This window comes from Mobula birostris, chromosome 11 (genome assembly GCF_030028105.1).
Source record: "Mobula birostris isolate sMobBir1 chromosome 11, sMobBir1.hap1, whole genome shotgun sequence".
Lineage (NCBI taxonomy): Eukaryota > Metazoa > Chordata > Chondrichthyes > Myliobatiformes > Myliobatidae > Mobula > Mobula birostris.
The window spans coordinates 40,369,865-40,393,465 of NC_092380.1; the positions used below are offsets into that span (position 1 = coordinate 40,369,865).

The window sequence follows — 23,601 nt, forward strand, 5'->3', positions numbered from 1 at the left end:
CTGAAAGTGGACATTGGACCACTTGTACTTCACCCTAATGCTGGAGAGGTAGTAATGAGAACAAGAAATAGTGGACAAACAGAACAAGTATTTTGTGTCGGTCTTCACTGTGGAAGACACCATCAACCTTCCAGAACTTTGAGAGTATCGAGGGGCAGAAGTGAGTGTACTCACTTTTACTAAGGAAAGAGAGCTTGGGAAGCTGAACGACCAAAGGAAGCCATCTGGACCAGATTGACTACCCAAGACTCTGCAAGAGATGGCTGAAGAGTTTGTGGAGGCATTAGTGATGATCTTTCAATAATCACTAGAACTGGAATGGTTCCGGAGGACTGGAAAATCCTAAATGTTACTTCACTCTTAAAGAAGGGAGGGAGGCAAAATACAGGAAATTATTGGTCTGACTGCAGTGATTGGTAAAATTGTAGAATCTACTATTAACGATAAGGTTCCATGTGGTAGGCTGATCCAAAAGGTTGCAGGCCTTGAGATCTAAGGTAAGCTGGCAAATTGGATCCAAAATTGACTTGGTGATGGGAGGCAGAGTTTGCCAGAATTCTTTTCTGCTGGAAATCTGTGATCAGTGTTGTACCCTAGAGATCGGTGCTGGGACCCTTGTTTCTAGTATGTTAATGACTTGGATGTGAATGCAGGAAGTCTACAGGTGACCCAGAATTGGTGGTGGTGTGGATTGTGAAAAAAGCTGTCTAAGGTTACATCAAGATATAGATTGGATGGGAAGTTAGGCATAAGAAATTTAACCCTAAAATACAAGAGATTGTGCAGATTCTGACTGTTTATCCCTTGCCACAGATACAGCCTGACTTGCTGACTTCCTCCAGCATTTTGTGTGCGTCGCTCAGGAATTTAATCCTGTCAAGTTCAAAGTTATGTATTTTGTAAGGTAAAATAAAGGTAGATGTGTGGAGAGGAGTAAACAGTTATCTCCTCCCTCACCTCATTCAGGGCCGCAGACAGTCCACCGCCTGTGAATCTGCTGGGGTCATCTAATGTGTCTGATGCTCCTAATGCAGCCTTCTCCACGTAGGTGAGACCTCTTGTAAATTTTGGGACCATTTCATCAATCACCTCCACTCCACCCAGCAAAAGCAGGATTTCACAGTGGCCAAACATTTTAATTCCGATTCCCAATCCCATTTCAATGTGTCAGTCCATGGCCGCCTCGTGTGAGAAGATGAGGCCATCCTCAGGGTGAAGGAGCAACACCTTGTATTCTGTTTGGATACACTCCAATCTGATGGCATGAATGTTGATTTCTTACAGTGAACAAATCTATCCACTTCCCCACCCACCCCCTTCCTCTATTCCCCACTCTGACCTTTTACTTCTTCTCATCTGCCTTTTATCCTTCCCACTGGGTCCTCCTCCTTCCCTTTCTCCTATGGTGCCCCTCTCCTCTCTTACCAGATTCCTTTTTCTCCAGCCCTTGACCTTTCCTACCAACCTGGCTTCATCTATCACTTTCACTCAAATACAGAAAAGCCCAATAGCTTGCTCAACCTTCCCTCAAAATACATGTTCTCTTATCCAGGCTGCATCCTAGTAAACCTCCTCTACACCCTCTTTATATCCACATCTTTCCTGTAATGAGGCGACCAGAACTGAACACAATATTCAAGTGTGGTGTGAAAGGCCCATTTCTTTACTCTCTAACTCTGAAGTCCAGATAAGGGAGGACTAGGTCTGTGGGTTACCTGGTTTCTGGATGTAGACACTGTCCTTGCTCTCACCAGCTTCCTCACTCAGACCACACAGATTCTCAGTGAAGACCCTGAAGAAATACTCGTTCCCCACAACCAGGTCTGACACTGAGCACTGGGAGCGCCGATAGTGCTCACAGACAGTGAACCACTCCTGGAGAGTCCAAATAGGAGTAGGGAGGTGTAGGGGAGTGGGATGGGGGGTGAGGAAGTAGGGAGATGGGAGTTAAAGGGACAGGCATTGTGAGCAGAGGGAGAGAGGGACACAGACAAGTAGAGGGATGAGAAAGGGAGAGAAAGAGAACAAGACAATTTATCTCCCAGCCCCTACACTAGCTCTATATCTGGTCACCACAGGTTATTATCAAACAACAGTATCACACGGTGATGAACGGAACCCAGAGCCCCTCCCCTCACCCCCCGCCCCCCACCGCTGAGCTGAGTCCTGAAACCCTGACATACAGAATTATAGTGGCTGCTAAACTGCTCTCTCTCAGTCTCTCTCCTCCCTTTATCCCTGGTTCTCCTTCCTTCCCTCTATGCCTTCTTCTCTTTAAATCCCCTCACTCTCCCTGTCCTTTTTCTCTTGCCTTTCCACTCTTCCCCACCTTTCCTTATCCCCTCCCCTCCCTTTCACAACTCTTCATATCCCCACTCTCCCCTTCCCTTCCCCCATCCCACAACCTCTCTCCCCTTCTCCACCCCATCCTCTTTCCCCTATCATTTTCATTATCCCCTTCTCTCCCATCACTTTTTGCTCCTCTCCACCCCCTCTCTCACCCTCCCCTCTGTCCCCAACCCCCTCCCCCTTCCTCTCTTTCACCTTCTATCTATTTCTCTCTTTCTTCTGGTTCCTCTATCCATCACCTGCCCCCAAGTGAAGAGTATGGGACAGCGGGATTGTTCTGACTATGATCAGGACCTAACCTGTGCCCAGCTTCCCAGAATGGTGGGTGGACCCTGCTCTGAGAGCTCCTGCACCCAGCTGAAACTGTTCCACACGCCCAGGTTGCCTCCCTTCCTCACCATGGTCCTTCTGTCCGCCTTCTGAATGGTGTAGCCAGAGATTTCACAGTTGCCACTGTCCGTGGGTGGTTGCCAGGTTAGTGCCACGTTCATCCCCCACACCTCCACCACCTTCACGTTCACCGGAGGTCCTGGCTTGTCTGCGGAGATGACGTAGGTCAGTATAAGTTGTAGAGTGAGGAATGCTGGCAAGACTTCAGGAACTGAGTCAAAGTGGCAGAAACTCAAACTCTGTCCCTGTCTTGGGAGTGTGCAAAGTGGAGGGAGATTCACTCTGTATCTGTCCTATTTGAAAAAGATTTACTTACATATTTACAATATTTACTTCATATTATTTAAAATGGTTACAAAATTCACATTTTCAGATTAAACAGTTCTGTCCTTGTGCAGCATATACTCCAACCCCTGCAGTGCCCACTAATCCCAGAGATCCTCACTCAGCACTGATATATCCTCAGAAGGTGGTCAGGCAATCAGCTCGGACGGAGCACTCAACTGCACGCCTGCCTGTATCTGTGACCTCCACCTTGGCCAGGGCCCTGAGCTAACCAATAATCCCCTGATTGGCTTCACCACCACCCCAACTCTGCACCAGTTGCCCAAAGATCAGGAGTGTGGGATCTGTTCAGGCCAGGCAGGTGGGGGTTTAACCTGGTCAGAATCAATCCCGTCCCCCCCACAACACCCACAAGAAGCTCAATCCCTGTCGTACCAGGGCGGCCTGGAGCTTTGCCATGGGATCCAGCAGCACGGGCAGGTCACTCGCCATCTAGTCCGTCCTCCATCTGAGATCAGAGGTCCCTGGGTTGGAAACAGGGACTGTACTCTCACATCCAGTGCCGTAGGAGAAAACGATGGAAAACAGTAGCCCTGCTTGGACCATGGCAGAGGCACTCATCCTGGCCCCCAGGATGGAGAGGTGGGCCTCAACAGATCAGATTACAAAAAGAGGTGATGAAAAGCCAGGAATGGTATGGGGTGTGGGCTAATGGGTTGGGAATGATAGAGTTGGGAAGCCTAGGGTTAGGGACATACACACATACGGGAGCAGTTGATGCTGAAGCCGGATGTCCAGCCTTCAAAATATAAAAGTGATGAGGGACATGGATAGAGCGGAGAGTCGCAGTCTGTTTCCCAGAGCAGGGGGCTCTAAAAGCTAAGGCTGAGGAGGGGAAAAGGACAGCTCTTTCCACACAGAGAGTGATGCGTAGATGGATTGAGCTACTAGCAGAAGTGACAAATGTGGGTACAATTACTACGTTTAAAAGACACCTGGGTAAAAAAGATTGAGGGATTCTGGCCAACAGAAGGCAAGCTCAGGTAGGTTTGGCAAGGATGAAATGGGGTGAAAAGCCTTTCCCTCCACTGTCTGACTCTACAAATCTTGTGTTGAATGATAACTTTGTGATGGTGACATGGCTGGCAAGTGTTGAAATGAGGACAGGGAGAATGTAGAACGTGGTAGAGCTTTTAAAAGGCATATGTGGCAAACCTGGGTACAATTACAATGTTTAAAAGGCGTTTGTACAGGTTCATGGATATGAAAGGTTCAGAGGGATGTGAGCCACAGGAAAGCAAATGGGACCATCTCAGGTGAGCAGATTGGCCAGCATGTACCAGTTGGACCAAAATCCTAAAGAAAATGGACTTTTACCTTTACATAGAACATAGAAATCTACAGTACATTACAGGCCTTTCAGCCCACATGTGACCTACTCCAGAAACTGCCTAGAATTTCCCTACCACATGTATTCTAAGCTCCATGTATCTATTTAGAGTCTCCTGAAAGACCCTATTGTATCCACTTCCACCACCATCACTGGCCGTGCATTCCATGCACCCATAACTCTCTGTGTGAAAAACTTACTCCTGACATCCCCTCAATACCTATTTCCAAGCACCTTAAAACTATGCCCCCTCGTGTTAGCCATTTCAGCCCTAGGAAAAAGCCTCTGGCTATCTACCAGATCAGTGCCTCTCATCATCTTATACACCTCTATCAGATCACCTCTCATTGTACGTCACTCCAAGGAGAAAGGCCAAGTTCACTCAACCTATTCTCATAAGGAACGCTCTCCAATCCAGGCAACATCCAAGCAAATCTCCTCTGCACTCTCTCTAGTATCCACATCCTTCTTGTACTGAAGTGACCAGAACTGAACACAGTACTCTAAGTAGGGTCTGACCAAGGTCTCATATAGCTGTAACATTACCTCACGGCTCTTGAATTCAGTCCCACAGTTGATGAATGCCATCACACCAGACCCCTTCTTAACCACAGAGTCGACCTGCGTAGCAGCTTTGGATGTCCTATGGACGCGGACCCCAAGATCTCTTTGATCCTCCACACTGCCAAGAGTCTTACCATTAATACCATATTCTGTCTTCAAAGTTGACCTACCAGAATGAACCACTTCACGCTTAACTGGGTTGAACTCCATCTGCCACTTCTCAGCCCAGTTCTGCATCCTATCAATGTCCCTCTGTAGCTTCTGATAACCTTTCAGACTATCCACAACTCCCCCAACTTTTGTGTCATTAGCAAACTTACTAACCCACCCTTCTACTTCCTCATGCGGGTCATTTATGAAAATCACAAAGAGGAGGGGTCCCAGAACAGATTCCTGTGGAACACCACTGGTCACTGTCCTCTTTGCAGAATACAAACCATCTACAAACACCCTTTGCCTTCTGTGTGCAAGCCAGTTCTGGATCCACAAAGCAAGGTCTCCTTGGATCCCATGCCTCCTTACTTTCCAAATGAGCCTTGCGTGGGGAACCTTATCAAATACCTTACTGAAATCCATATACACTCTTCAGCTTCATGAATGTGTTTTGTTAACTTATGCTTCTGTGATGCTGTTTTATATTGCACCTGGGAACACATTTTACTCATGCTTATGACAATAAACTCAGCTTGATTGGTTTTGACTCTATAACTGTGTGACTTGATGAGCCAGACTCTGGGTGAGGAGAACGATGGCCAGTGCTGTCTTGGGCCTTGGTTCTGTGAGGCCCCACTAGTGACTGAGGGACAGGATGCAGCAGAGTTGGCAGTTGGTCCCCATACCTATAACCTGAATGTGGATGCTGGCTGTGTCCTGGATGTTTTCAATCTGCACCTCCAGCTGGTAGATCCCTGAATGCTGACGTTCGGCCCTGCGGATGAACAGGATTGTGTCGGTGTCACTGTTGCGGACGGTGATAGTCTGGACATCCAGGGGCTTTTCATCCTTCAGCCACCTGACCTTTGGCCTGGGTTTGCCCTGCAAGAGGAGGAGGTACTTTTAGACACAAAGTACTCTGCAGATACTGGAGTCAAAGCAACACTCACAACATGCTGGAGGAACTCAGCAGGTCGGGTAGCATCCGTGGAAATGATCCAGTCAACATTTCAGGCCAGAACCGTTCAGTCCTGATGAAGAGTTCCGGCCCAAAACATTGACAGATCATTTCCATGGATGCTGCCCTACCTGCTGAGTTCCTCCAGCATGTTGTGAGAGGTACCTGCAACCTCCAGGGGACCCACATGCAGACCTAGAGACACGGCAGCTCGCATGCATAAAGTCCTGATCCAAAACCTTTGCATAAATTCTTCCTGCATCCTCAGAAGATAAACAGGTTTGGGGGTGAACCATCTAACCTGAGCCTGCCCCAGCATTCTTCACGGTCTTGGCTGATATTCTATCTTCCAGCACTATCCCACGATTTCCTCACATTCAGAAACCTATCTAACTCTGTTCTCAGTAAGTTCAACAACAGGGCTTAGCTCAGAGACTTCCCAATGTTCATCACCTTCTTTGTGAAAAAGATAATGGAACAGCTTGCTGCGTTTTCTCCTGTGTACCTCTCTATTCCTCTTCTCGTTTATTCGCACAACATTCTGCAGAACATTCCAGAACACCAACAAAATACTGGAAGAACTCAGCTGGTCAGGCAGCATCTTTAGAAATGAATAAACAGTCAATGTTTCAGACTGAGACCCTTCATGAGGACTAGAAAGGAAGAGGGAAGATGCCAGAATAAGAAGGAGGGGGAGGGGAAGGAGGACCATGTGGAAGGTTGAAAAGATAAAAGGTTGGAGAAAAAGGAATCTGATATGAGAGGAGAGTTGACCGTGGGAGAAAGGGAGGTGAGGAGATGAAGAGGTCAGAGTGGGGAATGGGAGAAGAAGGTAAGGAGGAGCAGAAATTACCAGAAGTTGGAGAAATCAACATTTATGCCATCGGTTTGGAGGCTACCTTGACGGAATATGAGGCATTACTCCTCCAGTCTGAGAGGGACCTCACTGTGGCAGAAGGAAACACCATGGGCTGGCATGTCCGGATGGGAATGGGGATAAGAATTAAAATAGTTGGCCATCAGGAAATTCTGCCTTTTGGGAATGGAATGGTGGTGCTTGACAAAGTAGTTCTGCAATCTACGCTGGGTCTCACCAATGTAGAGGAGGCCACACTGGGAGCGTTGGATACAATAGATTCACAGGAGAAGCGTTGCCTCACCTGGAAGGATGTTTTGAGCTTTGAGTGGAGGCGAGGGAGGAGGTGAACGGGCAGCTGTGGCACTCCTGCCACTTTCAGAGTTAGGTGCCAGGGGAGAGATTAATGTGGAGAGACAAATAAACAAAGGAATCACAGAGGGAGCAATCCCTGCAGAAAGTGGACAGTGGGAGAAGGTAAAGATGTGTTTGGTGGTAGGGTCCTGTTGAAGATGGTGGAAGTTGCAGAGAATGGTGTGTTGGATGTGGCAGCTCATGGGTTAGTAGATGAGGACAAGAGGAACTCTATCACTGTTAGGGTGAGGGAAAATGGGATCAGCTCAGGCACCTGGGAAATGAAGGAGATGCAGATGAGGGCAGTATCAATGTTAGAGGAAGGGAAATCACATTCTTTGAAGAAGGAGAACATCTTTGATATCCTGGAAAGGAAAGCCCCATCCTGGGAACAGATGTGATGGATGCAAAGGAATTGGGAAAAAAAGGAATGTCATTCTTACAGGAGACAGGGTTAGAAGAGATATGGTCAAGACACCCATGGGAATCAGTAGGGTTATAAATGATATCCATAGACAGTTTTGATTGAGATGGAGACAGAAGGTCGTTAAAAATGGACCAAGTGAATTTAAGGGCAGGGTGGCAGTTGGAGGCAAAGTTGATGAAATTAAGGAGCACAGCATGGGTGCCCGAAGTAGCACCAATGCAGTCATCAATGTGGTGCAGAAAGTTGTGGAGCATTACCGGGGAAGGCTTGAAGCATGAGCTGTTCCATGTAGCCAACAATAAAATGGGCAAGCTGGGGCCCATAGGGATGCTTATGAGTTCAGAGAAAGTGTGAGGAGCCAAAAGAGAAACAGTTGAGGGTAAAGGCCAGTTCTGCTAGACGGAGGAAGGGAACTGGTCAGGTTGGTTGTTGAGAAAGAAAGAAAGGGAGAGCTTTAAGACCTTCTTGATGGGGAATGAAAGAGTATAGGTTCTGAACTGGCTGCCCAGTCCCTATACACTTAATTTTTAAAAATATTTATTTATGTGGTTAGTTAGAGATACAGCGAGGAAGAGGCCCTTCTGGCTTAATGAGCCTCACTGCCCAGCAACCCACCTATTTAAGCCTAGCCTAATCACAGGACAATTACAAAGACCTACTATAACCAGGTTGTCTCTGGAATGTGGGAGGAAATCGCAACACCCAGAGGAAACACGTGCTCGTGTGAAGGATGCACAAACTTCCTGCAGATGGCATTGGAATTGAACTTCAAGCTCTGAAGCCCCAAGCTGTAATGACACTACGCTAACTGTTACACTAACGTGGCACCCCACGTGGCAATGTATGTCAATGATAATAAAAAAACCTGATTCTGATTCTAAATACTCCACACTCTCAGTGGCCACTTTATTAGGTACACCCATACACCTGCTTGTTGATGCAAATATCTAAACAGCCAATCATGTGGCAGCAACTCAATGCACAAAAGCTTGCAGACACGGTCAAAAGGTTCAGTCATTGTTCAGACCAAATATCAGAATGGGGAAAAAATGTGATCGAAGTGACATCGACCATGGAATGATTGTTGGTGCCAGACGGGGTGATTTAAGTATCTCAGAAACTGCTGAGCTGGGATTTTCACACACAACAATGTCCAGAATTTACCAAGAATGGTACAATAAACAAAAAACATCCAGTGAGCAGTAGTTCTGTGGCTAAAAATACCTTGTTGACGAGAGAGGTCAGATAATGCAAACACGAGGAAATCTGCAGATGCTGGAATTTCAAGCAACACACGTAAAAATTGCTGGTGAACGCAGCAGGCCAGGCAGCATCTATAAGAAGAGGTACAGTCGACGTTTCGGGCCAAGACCCTTCATCAGGACTAACTGAAAGAAGAGATAGTAAGAGATTTGAAAGTGGGAGGGGGAGGGGTAGATCCAAAATGATAGGAGAAGACAGGAGGGGGAGGGGTGGATCTAAGAGCTGGACAGGTGATTGGCAAGAGGGATATGAGAGGATCATGGGACAGGAGGCCCAGGGAGAAGAAAAAAGGGGAGGGGGAAGCCCAGAGGATGGGCAAGGGGGGGGGGGGGAGAGAGAGAGAGAGAGAGAGAGAAGAAAGAAAAGAAAGAAAGAAAGAAAATAACGGATGGGGTCCGAAGGGGAGGTGGGGCATTAACGGAAGTTAGGTAAGTCAATGTTCATGCCATCAGGTTGGAGGGTACCCATATAGAATATAAGGTGTTGTTCCTCCAACCTGAGTGTGGCTTCATCTTGACAGTAGAGGAGGCCGTGGATAGACATATCAGAATGGGAATGGGACGTGGAATTAAAATGTGTAGCCATTGGGAGATCCTGCTTTCTCTGGCGGACAGAGCGTACGTGTTCAGCGAAATGGTCTCCCAGTCTGCGTCGGGTCTCGCCAATATATAGAAGGCCACATCGGGAGTACTGGACACACTGCTCCCTCACCAGCATTCAAGGCTACACATGCCCTTACACTTCCTCCCTCACCACCATTCAGGACCCCAGACAGTCCTTCCAGGTGAGGCGACACTTCACCTGTGAGTCGGCTGGGGTGATATACTGCGTCCGGTGCTCTCTATTGGCTATTGGCAAGACCCAACGCAGACTGGGAGACTGTTTCACTGAACACCTATGCTCTGTCCACCAGAGAAAGCAGGATCTCCCAGTGGCCACACATTTTAATTCCACGTTCCATTCCCATTTTGATATGTCTACCCATGGCCTCCTCTACTGTCAAGATGAAGCCACACTCAGGTTAGAGGAATGACGCCTTATATTCCGTCTGGGTAGCCTCCAAACTGATGGCATAAACATTGACTTCTCTAACTTCCGTTAATGCCTCACCTTCCCTTCGTACCCCATCCGTTGTTTATTTATTTATTCTCTCTCCCTCCCTCCCCTTTTTCCCCCTCTGTCCCTCTCACTATACTCTTTGCCCATCCTCTGGGCTCCCCCCTCCCCCTTTCTTTCTCCCTAGGCTTCCCATCCCATGATCCTCTCATATCCCTTTTGCCAATCACCTGTCCAGCTCTTGGCTCCATCCCTCCCCCTCCTGTCTTCTCCTATCATTTTGGATCTCCCCCTCCCCCTCCCCCTTTCAAATCTCTTACTAGCTCTTCCTTCAGTTAGTCCTGACGAAGGGTCTCGGCCCAAAACGTCGACTGTACCTCTTCCTAGAGATGCTGCCTGGCCAGCTGCGTTCAGCAGCAACTTTTATGTGTGTTGCTTGAGGTCAGATAATAGCTGGGTTCGTTCAAACTGACAGGAAGACGACAGTAACTTAAATGACTGTGTTACAACAGTGCATCTTTGAACAAACAACACATCAGCCTCTGAAGTGGATGGCTACAGCAGCAGGAGGCCATGAACATGTACTCAGTAGCCACTTCACTAGGTACAGGGGATACTTAATACAGTTACCAATGAGTGATAACAAATGTGATTCTGTTGGGGCCTCCTGGCCTGAGATTCATTAGCCAGAGGGAACGTCCTGCCAAGCCTTTTAATAGTTTTATAGTTCTGAAAGAGACTTCCCTTGTGCTTCTATACTCTGGAGAATACAATTCCAGTCTATTCAGTTTTTCACACAGTAGATACTCCATCAGTTGAACCAGTTTGGTGAACTCTTGTGTCCTCCTATGAACCAAATGAATCTTTACTTAGCTGAGAAACTATAAATTGTGAACAATACTCCAGGTGTTGGACTCAGTACAAATGTTCCCTATTACCTTTCACCAGTCATCAACCCTCTTGTTGGAAATATTAACATTTGCCTTCCTAATCACATTACATCTTCATGTTGGCCCTCAGTACCTTGTGCACGAACACACCAAGAACCGTACGAACATCAACACTACCAAATCACCTATTTAACAAATACTCTGCTGTTCTGTTTTACTCACACCCCACCCCTCCCCACACAGTGTGACACTCCCTCAGTACCACCCCTCCCACAGTGTGACACTCCCTCAGTACCACCCCTCCCACAGTGTGACCCTCCTTCAGTACCGCCCCCTCCCACAGTGTGACCCTCCCTCAGTACCACCCTCCCACAGTGTGACGTTCTCTCAGTACCACCCTCCCACAGTGTGACCCTCCCTCAGTACCACCCCTCCCACGGTGTGACCCTCCTTAAGTACCACCCTCCCACAGTGTGACACTCCCTCAGTACCACCCTCCCACAGTACCATCCTCAGGACACCAGCTCTGTTCATTGTTCTCCCAGTGGGAGTTCTCTCCAGACCTGTCCTGGGACTGCTCCACTGCAGGTTCCTGCCAATCTCATTATGATCTCCCTACATTGCTCTTTTCCTGTTCCCTGGTATTGTTTTGCCTTGTTCTACTTCAATGTACTGTACAATGATTTGACCTGTATGAAAGGTGTAAAAAACAGATGTTTCATTGTATCTTGGAATATAGAAACATAGAAAATAGGTGCAGGAGTAGGCCATTCGGCCCTTCGAGCCTGAACCGCCATTCAGTATGATCATGGCTGATCATCCAACTCAGAACCCTGTACCAGCCTTCCCTCCATACCCCCTGATCCTTTTAGCCACAAGGGCCATATCTAACTCCCTCTTAAATATAGCCAATGAACTGGCCTCAACCGTTTCCTGTGGAAGAGAATTCCACAGATTCACCACTCTCTGTGTGAAGAAGTTTTTCCTCATCTCGGTCCTAAAAGGCTTCCCCTTTATCCTTAAACTGTGACCTCTCGTTCTGGACTTCCCCAATATCAGGAACAATCTTTCTGCATCTAGCCTGTCCAATCCCTTTAGAATTTTATACGTTTCAATAAGATCCCCCCTCAATCTTCTAAATTCCAGTGAGTATAAGCCTAGTCGATCCAGTCTTTCATCATATGAAAGTCCTGCCATCCCAGGAATCAATCTGGTGAACCTTCTTTGTACTCCTTCTATGGCAAGGATGTCTTTCCTCAGATTAGGGGACCAAAACTGCACACAATACTCCAGGTGTGGACTTATCAAGGCCTTGTACAACTGCATTAGTACCTCCCTGCTCCTGTACTCGAATCCTCTTGCTATGAGTGCCAGCATACCATTTGCCTTTTTCACCACCTGCTGTACCTGCATGCCCACGTTCAATGACTGGTGTACAACGACACCCAGATCTCGCTGCACCTCCCCTTTTCCTAATCGGCCACCATTCAGATAATAATCTGTTTTCCTGTTTTTGTCACCAAGGTGGATAACCTCACATTTATCCATATTAACTTGCATCTGCCATGAATTTGCCCACTCACCTAACCTATCCAAGTCACCCTGCATCCTCCTCACAGCTAACGCTGCCGCCCAGCTTCGTGTCATCCGCAAACTTGGAGATGCTGCATTTATTTCCCTGTCTAAATCATTAATATATATTGTAAACAACTGGGGTCCCAGCACTGAGCCTTGCGGTACCCCACTAATCACTGCCTGCCATTCTGAAAAGGTCCCGTTTATTCCCACTCTTTGCTTCCTGTCTACCAACCAATTCTCTATCCACATCAATACCTTACCCCCAATACCGTGTCCTTTAAGTTTGCACACCAATCTCCTGTGTGGGACCTTGTCAAAAGCCTTTTGAAAATCCAAATATACCACATCCACTGGTTCTCCCCTATCCACTCTACTAGTTACATCCTCAAAAAATTCTATGAGATTCATCGGACATGATTTTCCTTTCACAAATCCTTGCTGACTTTGTCCGATGATTTCACCGCTTTCCAAATGTGCTGTTATCACATCTTTTTATGTGACAATAATAAACCAGGAACCAATTCCATTTCCAACACTAACACCGACACTGATGTCCGGGTTTGGTGAAGAAGATGCCAAGGCTGTGCGTCTCATGTGCTGCCACATGTAGATCAAAAGGGCCATGGACACATCACAAACCTGGAGCATGAAACACAGATGGGGACCCCCACAGGTAAACCCCCTCCCGGAGGTATCCCTGCAGCAAAGGAGAAAGACTGAGAGCTTCTTGAACATTTTGGATGGGGTTCCTGGCGGGTGAATTTCTACCCCCACCCTGCTATCACCCCTGACACCAATCGGTAGGACAGAAGAGCCTGCCTATTGTTCCCACCCCATATTAGCCCCTCCATCTCTGCCCCAAGCCACAATGCCCCCTGACCTGACATCCTTCTCCTGACCCAACCTCTTCTGCACTTTCCTCTCCACTCCACCCCCCACCTCACCTGGAAAGGGATCATGAGGTTGACGGTCTCCCCCACCACCTTGACCAGCTTCTGCCGCAGGGCCCGCGGGAGGCAGATCCATGGCCGTTCTGGAAGGGAAAGCTGGTTTAAACCCGAGCCCACACATTGGTAGCTGATGCAGATATCAAATCAGACAGCATGAGGAACAGCTGGATGTGAAGGGCTGAATGGTCTGCCTCCACATACTGTATGTAACTCTGTAACCTTATGAAACACTCGGAAGGTTGAGCAGCGTCTGTGGGGAGGAACAACATTTCAGGTCTGCCTACAACTCTGCTCCTCTGTGCCAGTGCTGGGAGTTGCTGACACTGCCTTGGGGAGCTGGGTTAGGGTTTGTATTCAGACCCAGAGTCTCTCACACCAGAGGGACAGTCCCAGTGTGTTATGGTCTTACGGAGTCTCTGTGGCCTCAGCCTGAGATCCAACAATCCTCTTTGAGCCTCCATGTGGGTTTGGGATGGGGTGGGAGGGGGAGGGAATCCCTGTGTGAGGTGTTGCTGGCTGGCGAGTGGATCGCAGCCTTTCAGACAGGTAGTGGCAACACCGAGACTTGCAGCAGGAGCTTTCCAGTGACCCTCCCTTGTTGCTGAAAGGGTGTGGTGTTCCAGGAGAGAGCTGCTTTTCAACCCTCAGGTACTTCCAAGCCTTTTTGAGAAGCATTCTGGAGAGGGGCTGTGGTTTTCATGCTGAAAGGCAGGCGCTAACCCCTGGCTCTGATTCAGCATGTCAGTTTCCAGACCCTGCTCCCTCCTCACTAACATATTACAGCAGCTGAGAGGAAACAGGACTCTCAGCAGGTCAGGCAGCAGAGGAACATATCATTAGCATTTTATTCTCGGTCTGATCTCTTACAACTGAGAAAGGTGATATTTTTAATTCTCAGAACTGAATCCTGAACACTATTCCCCTCTCCACAGACTCTGCCTGACCTACTCAGTGTTCCCAGGATTCTCGGTTTTTATTTTGGATTTCCAGCACATGCAGCTTTTCAATATTTTTGATCCAAGAGATCTGAGGAGTGAGTGACAGGTGTTCCCCAGTAACAATGTTCCCCAGTCACAGGTGTTCCCCAGTGACAGGTGTTCCCCAGTAACAATGTTCCCCAGTGACAGGTGTTCCCCAGAAATAATGTTCCCCAGTGATAGGTGTTCCCCAGTAACAATGTTCCCCAGTGACAGGTGTTCCCCAGTGACAGGTGTTCCCCAGTAACAATGTTCCCCAGTGACAGGTGTTCCCCAGAAATAATGTTCCCCAGTGATAGGTGTTCCCCAGTAACAATGTTCCCCAGTGACAGGTGTTCCCCAGAAATAATGTTCCCCAGTGATAGGTGTTCCCCAGTAACAATGTTCCCCAGTGACAGGTGTTCCCCAGTAACAACATTCCCCAGTGACAGGTGTTCCCCAGTAACAACATTCCCCAGTGACAGGTGTTCCCCAGTAACAATGTTCCCCAGTAACAATGTTCCCTAGAGACAGGTGTTCCCCAGTACCAATCTTCCCCAGGTATGGGTGTTCCTCAGTAACGATGATCCCCAGTGACAGGTGTTCCCCAGTAACAATGTTCTCCAGTGACAGGTGTTCCCCAGTAACAATGTTCCCCCATGACAGGTGTTCCCCAGATATGGGTGTTCCCCAGTACCAATCTTCCCCAGGTATGGGTGTTCCTCAGTAACAATGATCCCCAGTGACAGGTGTTCCCCAGTAACAATGTTTCCCAGTGATGGGTGTTCCCCAGTAACAATGTTTTCTAGTGACAGGCGTTCCCCAGTGAGGGGTATTCCCCAGTGACAGTGTTCCCCAGTGTCGGGAGATCCCCAGTAACAATGTTTCCTAGTGACAGGCGTTCCCTAGTGACAGCCGGTCCCCAGTGACAATGCTTCCTAGTGACAGGCATTGCCCAGTGATGGTGCTCCCCAGTGACAGGTGTTCCCCAGTGGCGGGCATTCCCCAGTGATGGTGTACCCCAGTGACAGTGTTCCCCAGTGACAGTGTTTCCTAGTGGCAGGCATTCCCCAGTGATGGTGTTCCCCAGTGACGTGACGACATTCCTCAGTAACAATCTTTCCTAGTGACAGGCATTCCCCAGTGGCGGTGTTCCCCATGATGGGCGTTCCCCAGTAACAATGTGTCCAAGTGACGGGCATTCCCCAGTGACGGTGTTCCCCAGTAACAATGTTTCCTTGTGACAGACGTTCCCCAGTAACTATGTTTCCTAGTGATAGGCGTTCCCCAGTGACGGTGTTCCGCAGTGACAATGTTCCGCACTGATAATGTTCCACAGAGATGGGTGTTCCCCAGTAACAATGTTTCCTAGTGACAGGCATTCCCCAGTGACGGGTGTTCCCCAGTGAATAGGTGTTCCCCAGTGATGGTGTTCTCCAGTGACAGGAGTTCCCCTGGAGATGGGTGTTTCTGGGTGAGGTGCTCCCCATTGACAGGCAGTACCAAGGTGAGGGGTGTTTCTGGAGCTGATACTTACCAATAATCTCCCTGATGGTGACAGGCTGGGCGAGGGTTGCTGCCTCACTCATTCCCGCCATGTTGACTGCTCTCACCCGGAAGTGCAGCTTCTCCCCCGTCGGCAGATTGTGACAGACGATGGAAGTGCGATTGGTTAAACCCTGCTGAGCTGGTACCCAGTCGTCAGCTGGGGTGGGGAAGGGACAGAGGGATGGAATTAGACTGACAGAAGGTCAGAGAATCTCAGGCAGACAGGTGAAGGGGAGAAAGAGGCAGGGAGAATAATGGAACATAGACAATAGAAGATATAAATCTACAGCACATTACAGGCCCTTCGGCCCATAATGTTGCGCCGACCATGTAACCTACTCTAGAAACTGCCTAGAATTTCCCTACCACATAGCCCTCTATTTTTCTGAGCTCCATGTATCTATCGAGGAGTGTCTTAAAAGACCCTATTGTATCAGCTTCCACTACCGCTGCCGGCAGCCCATTCCATGCACTCACCACTCTCTGCATGGAAAACTTACCCCTGACATCTCCTCTGTACCTACTTTCAAGCACCTTAAAACTATGCCCTCTTGTGCTAGCCATTTCAGCTCTGAGAAAAAGCCTCTGACTATCCACACAATCAATGCCTCTCATCATCTTATACACCTCTATCAGGTCACCTCTCATCCTCCATCACTCCAAGGAGAAAAGGCCGAGTTCACTCAACCTATTCTCATAAGGCAGCGGTCCCCAACCACCGGGCCGCAAAGCATTCGCTACCGGGCCACGAGGAAACGATATGTTTTGGCGATAGGAGTCAGCTGCACCTTTTCTCTTCCCCTGTCACCCCCCCCAGTTGAGCTTGAACGCATGCGCGGTCATTACGCACACGTCATCCATGCCAGCGCGGGAAGGAGATCAACTCCTCCAGCTTGCAAATGACGGCGGGCAGAAAAGTACGTTTGACATAACATCTCTGCCGGCATTCTGGATCAAAGTCAAGGCTAAATATCCTGAGATAGCCACAAAAGCACTGAAAACGTTGCTATCTCTGCAATGAATGGAACGAAAACTAAATTGCGGAATAGACTGGACATAAGGAACCCCGTTCGAGTATCGCGGTCTCCCGTCACCCCTCAATAGGACCGTCTTGTTGCAGGAAAACAAGCCCAGGACTCCCACTGATTCAGCGATATTGGTGTGTTGCAATGATTTTATATGTTCATACGGGGAAAATATGTGCTGTGTGTTTAATATCCAAACATTGCTTAAAATGTTATGATGCTATTGACTTATATAACCATATAACAATTACAGCACGGAAACAGGCGATCCCTGCCCTTCTAGTTCGTGCCGAACGCTACGATCACCTAGTCCCACCGACCTGCACTCAGCCCATAACCCTCCATTCCTTTCCTGCTGTAACCTCTGACAGCCCTCCACACTATCCACAACACCCCCAACCTTTGTGTCATCAGCAAATTTACTAACCCATCCCTCCACTTCCTCATCCAAGTCATTTATAAAAATCACGAAGAGTGGGAGTCCCAGAACAGATCCCTGAGGCACACCACTGGTCACTGACCTCCATGCAGAATATGACACGTCTACAACCACTCATTGCTTTCTGTGGGCAAGGCAATTCTGGATCCACAAAGCAAGGTCCCCTTGGATCCCATGCCTCCTTACTTTCTCAATCAGCCTTGCATGGGGTACCTTATCAAATGCCTTGCTAAAATCCATATACACTACATCTACGGCTCTACCTTCATCAATGTGTTCAGTCACATCCTCAAAAAATTCAATCAGGCACGTAAGGCACGACCTGCCTTTGACAAAGCCATGCTGACTATTCCTAATCATATTATGCCTCTCCAAACGTTCATAAATCCTGCCTCTCAGGATCTTCTCCAGCAATTTATCAGCCACTGAAGTAAGACTTACTGGTCTATAATTTCCTTGGCTATCTCTACTCGCTTTCTTGAATAAGGGAACAACATCTGCAACCCTCCAATCCTCTGGAACCTCTTCCATCCATATTGATGATGCAAAGATCATTGCCAGAGGCTCAGCAGTCTCCTTCCCCGCCTCCCACAGTAGCCTGGGGTACATCTCATCCGGTCCCCGCGACTTACCCAACTTGACGATTTCCATCCCTAAAATCGCCAAGTTCCTTTTCCATAGTGAATATTGAAGCAAAGTATTCATTAAGTATCTCTGCTATCTCCTCCGGTTCCATAGACACTTTTCCACTGTCACACTTGATTGGTCCTATTCTCTCATGTCTTATCCTCTTGCTCTTTACATACTTGTAGAATGCCTTGGGATTTTCCTTAATCCAACTCACCAAGGTCTTCTCATGGCCCCGTTTGGCTCTCCTAATTTCAATCTTAAGCTCCTTCCTGCTAGCCTCATAATCTTCTAGATCTCTATCATTACCTCGTTTTTTGAACCTTTCATAAGCTTCTTTTTTCTTCTTCACTAGATTTTCAACAGCCTTTGTACACCATGGTTCCTGTACCCTACCATCCTTTCCCTGTCTCATTGGAACCGTACCTATGCAAAACGCCATGCAAATATGCCCTGAACGTTTGCCACATTTCTGCCATACATTTCCCAATTAGTGCCTCCAAGTTCCTGCCTGATAGCTTCATATTTCTCCTTACTCCAATTAAACACTTTCCTAACTTGTCTGTTCCTATCCCTCTCCAATGCTATGGTAAAGGATATAGAATTGTGATCATTATCTGCAAGATGCTCTCCCACTGAGAGACCTGACTCCTGACCAGGTTCATTTCCCAATACCAGATCAAGTACAAGCCGGCTGGTGGTGTAGTGGCATCAGCGCTGGACTTCAGAGCGAAGGCGCCCAAGTTCAAATCCAGCCGACTCCCTTGCACACTTTCCATCCGTGCTGGGTTGAGCATCGAGCTAGTAACTCGGCCTCGTAAAAATAAGAAAGCCTGCTTAAAAAAATGCTGTCATGACGGTGTCCCAATGACTCCGCTCGGAGTTAAGGGCTTAAAAAAAAAGATCAAGTACAGTCCTTCCTCTTGTAGGCTTATCTACATATTGCATCAGGAAACCTTCCTGAACACACCTAACAAACTCCACCCCATCTAAACCCCTTGCTCTAGGGAGATGCCAATCAATATTTGAGAAATTAAAATCTCTCACCACGACAACCCTGTTATTATTACACCTTTCCAGAATCTGCTCCTTGATGTCCCTGTTACTATTGAGTGGTCTATAAAAAACACCCAGTAGAGTTATTGACCCCTTTCTGTTCCTAACTTCCACCCACAGAAACTCCGTAGACAATCCCTGCATGACTTCCTCCTTTTCTGCAGCCATGACACTATCTCTGATCAACAGTGCTATACCCCCACCTCTTTTGCCTCCCTCCCTGTCCTTTCTGAAACATCTAAAACCTGGCATTTGAAGTAACCATTCCTGCCCCCGAGCCATCCAGATCTCTGCAATGGTAACATCACAACTCCAAGTACTGATCCATGCTCTAAGCTCATCCATTTTGCTCATGATACTCCTTGCATTAAAATAAACACATCTCAAACCATCGGTCTGAGTGCATCCCTTCTCTATCTCCCTCTATTCTCCCTCTCGCAATGTCTCCAAGCTTTCTCTATTTGTGAGCTAATAGCCCCTTCCTTAGTTTGGTTCCCACCCCCAGCAATCCTAGTTTAAACTCTCCAATAGCCTTAGCAAACCTCCCCGCCAGGATATTGGTCCCCCTGGGATTCAAGTGCAACCCATCCTTTTTGTACAGGTCACTCCTGCCCCAAAAGAGGTCCCAATGATCGAGAAATCTGAATCCCTGCCCCCTGCTCTAATCGCTCAGCCCCACGCATTTATCCTCCACCTCACTCTTTTCCTATACTCACTGTTGCGTGGCACAGGCAGTAATCCCAAGATTACTACCTTTGAGGTCCTGCTTCTCAACTTCCTTCCTAACTCCCTGTAGTCTGCTTTCAGGACCTCCTCCCTTTTCCTACCTATGTCATTGGTACCAATATGTACCATGACCTCTGGCTGTTCTCCTTCCCACTTCAGGATATCGTGGACGCGATCTGAAACATCCTGGACCCTGCCACCTGGGAGGCAAACTACCATCTGTGCTTCTTTCCTGCATCCACAGAATCACCTGTCTGACCCCCTAACTATGGAGTCCCCTATTACTGCTGCTTTCTTCCTTTCCCTACCCTTCTGAGCCACAGGCCAGACTGTGCCAGAGGCGCGGCCACTGTTGCTTACCCCAGGTGGGTCGTCTCCCCCAACAGCACTCAAGCAGGAGTACTGTACTTATTGTTAAGGGGGACAGCCACTGGGGTATTCTCTAGCATCTGACTCCTGCCCTTCCCTCTCCCGACTGTTACCCGTCTATCTGTCTATCTCTCCTGTTTGTCTCCCAAGGCCCTGGTGTGACCACTTGCCTGTAGATCCTCTCTATAACCTCCTCACTTTCCCTGACCAGACGAAGGTCATCGAACTGCATCTCCAGTTCCTTAACGCGGTCCCTAAGGAGCTGCAGCTCGACGCATCTGGTGCAGATGTGGCCTTCCGGGAGGCTGGGAGCCTCCCAGACTTCCCACTTCTGACAACCAGTACAGAACACCAGCCTCACAGACATACTTCCTGTTTCTATTCTTCACCGGTAACCTACCTCACCTCGACCCATTATTGCCAAAGCCCCATTGAACCAAAGCCCTCCTACTCTGGCTCCCTCTACTCTGTAAGACTGTCTCCTTTTAAACTCTTTGTGCTGGTCTAACTCGCTGACATCCACATGCTTGCGCAGTTGTCCTCGATCAAACCATTGCTCTACCTTCATTAATGTGCTTTGATACATCCTCAAAGAATTCAATCAGGCTGGTAAGGCAGGACCTGCCCTTGATAAAGCCACGCTGACTATCCCAAATCAGGATAGGCTGACTTGCCCTGAATGGGGAAAAGATGGGGAGGAAGGGATAATGTAACAAAAGTAAGTGGGAATTTGGATGATTGGGAAGCTTTTATAACCCAAAAAAAGGCAATGAAAAAACCTATAGGAGGGGAAGAGATGAAATATGAGGGCAGACCAGCCAATAATATAAAGCAGGATACCAAATGTTTTTTCAGTTATATAAAGAGTAAAAGGGAGGTGAGAGTTGATATTGGACCACTGGAAAATGATGCTGGTGAGGTAGTAATGGGGGGAGGGGGGGCAAAGAAATAGCAGATGAACTTAATAAGCACTTTGCATCTGACTTCATGTGGAAGACACTAGCAGGGTGCCAGTGGTCTGTGAGTGACAGGGAGCAGGAGTGAGTGCCATTTTATTATAAAGGAAAAAGTGCTTGGCAAGCTCAAAGGTTGTAAGATGGATAAGTCACCTGGACTAGATGGACTACATCCCAGAGTCTTGAGAGAGGTTGCTGAAGAGATAACGAATGTATTGATCATGATCTTTCAAGAATCACTTGATTCTGGCATGGTCCCGGAGGACTGGACAATTGCAAATGTCACTCTACCCTTTAAGAAGGCAGGAAGGCAAAAGAAAGGAAATTATAGGCCAGTTAGCCTAAACTCAGTATAGTTTAGTACAGTTGACGTTACTGCTTTCCTAGAGTCCTGCCGAAGTGTTTTGGCCTGAAATGTCAACTGTGTTTTTTTCCATAGAGGCTGCCTGGCCTGCAGAGTTCCTCCAGCATTTTTTAGATTATGAGGACACTCAGTCCTCGTTTATTGTCATTTAGAAATACATGCATTAAAAAATGATAAATTTTGTGTGTGTTGCCTCTGTCAGTCACCATTGAGCCTCCCTCACTCCAGGGAAAACATGGCCAGACTGCCCAATATCTCCCCACAACTAAAGCCCTCCAATCAGTCAACATCCTGGTGACTCTCCCTCTGCATTCTCTCCAGCTCGACCATATCCTTCCCATAGATTGGCAACAAGAACTCCACTCCGTGTGGCCTAACCAGTATTTTGTAACATGCAACAGAATGAGAGAAGCAGAGAGAACTGCACACATCAGGGAAGATCAGTTAGAACCAAGTAAAGAAACAAGCTATGCTGGCTGGGAACTATAACAGACTCCTAGAATATGCAGCCACTTTTGTTTACACAGTACCATTGCAAAAGTGAGTTTATAATTGTGATCTTCAACTGCCTGAGGACAGTACCCTTGTGCACACCACGACACTGCTGAGCAATAAGACAATCCTGAAATAATGCTGCCAGTATGCTCAGAGTAAAGACTGTCGTACACAGTATCACTCACCTTATGCAGAGATATGTGTATACATTCTGTAGTTAAGAAGGCATACGGTGTATTGGCCTTCACCAATCATGGGATTGAGTTCAGGAGCCAAGAGGTAATGTTACAGCTATATAGGACCCTGGTCAGACCCCACTTGGAGCACTGCGCTCAGTTCTGGTCACCTCACTACAGGAAGGATGTAGAAACTATAGAAAGGGTGCAGAGGAGATTTACAAGAATGTTGCCTGGATTAGGGAGCATGCCTTATGAGAATAGGTTGAGTGAACTCGGCCTTTTTTCCTTGGAACGACAGAGAATGAGAGGTGACATGATAGAGGTGTATAAGATGATGAGAGGCATTGATTATGTGGATAGTCAGAGGCTTTTTCCCAGGGCTGAAATGGCTAGCATGAGAGAGCACAGTTTTAAGGTGCTTGGAAGTAGGTACAGAGGAAATACAAGGGTAAGTTTTTTTACACAGAGACTGGTGCGTGGAATGGGCTGCCAGCGACGGTGGTGGAGGTGGATATGATAGGGTCTTTTAAGAGACTCCTGGACACGTACATGGAGCTCAGTAAAATAGAGGGCTATGGGTTACCCTAGGTAATTTCTAAGGTAAGGACATGCTTGGCACAGCTTTGTGGGCTGAAGGACCTGTATTGTGCTGTAGGTTTTCTATGTTTCTATGTTTCTATTCTGTGTGATGCCAGCCCATCTGACAGTGACTGATTTTCATTATAATGCTGCATAGTATTTTCCTGCCTTACTATTGGGCTAGTAATTAGGTACCAAGTTAAACATTCAAGCACTATTAATGCCCAGTTAGGTCCACACAGCTCTTTGACTAGCGTTGGCAGTTTAAGTCTGTGTCCACTGACTTGAACAGAACCATCCCATTAGATACTCATCCTGGGTGAGCTTCCAAACATTTCACAATATCACAGTGAGCAGGGGTATCCATATAGTCTGGGAGTGATTCTGCAATACCACAGGTATGTAAATTTACTAACTGGGAACATGAGATGAGCTTAGGCTGTCATGATACAGGTTGCAATTTACGAACATGTGTACAACTCTTCGAGTGACAACTTGTAATGATCTAGAAGTTAACAGCATGAGTTGGTGCTCTCTGATGTCAGATGTAACAGTAATAACTCTGAAACCTCAGCTTTGTACATGATGAGCATCATTTGCTTTGCACATCAGACTCTGTCCGACCGTGAGCAGTATGTGTAGGAGGGTAAACTGAAATCCAAAAGGCAATCTAATAATGAGCAGATTGAAAATCAGTGTACTATTGATTAGTGTGAAATGCACTGTGTGTGTACACTGGTACGTCAATCCTGCTCAAAGAGTGTAACCTCCTGGACACTGACTCCAGATACTGTATGCACGCACATATTTGTGTGTGCT

At 47.6% G+C, this 23,601-nt stretch overlaps 1 protein-coding gene across 1 annotated transcript in view; it reads right to left on the reverse strand.

Annotated features, from left to right (window-relative positions):
* mybpc3 (myosin binding protein C3) overlaps window positions 1–23,601 on the reverse strand; it is a 142,594-nt gene that overhangs the window by 18,538 nt on the left and 100,455 nt on the right. Inside the window, exons 21-25 of the mRNA XM_072272119.1 lie at window positions 15,957–16,124; window positions 13,458–13,546; window positions 5,818–6,013; window positions 2,748–2,887; window positions 1,716–1,875 (exon numbers count right to left, since the gene is read on the reverse strand). Of these exons, the coding sequence (XP_072128220.1) occupies window positions 1,716–1,875; window positions 2,748–2,887; window positions 5,818–6,013; window positions 13,458–13,546; window positions 15,957–16,124 (753 nt within the window). The remainder of the gene's footprint in view (window positions 1–1,715; window positions 1,876–2,747; window positions 2,888–5,817; window positions 6,014–13,457; window positions 13,547–15,956; window positions 16,125–23,601) is intronic.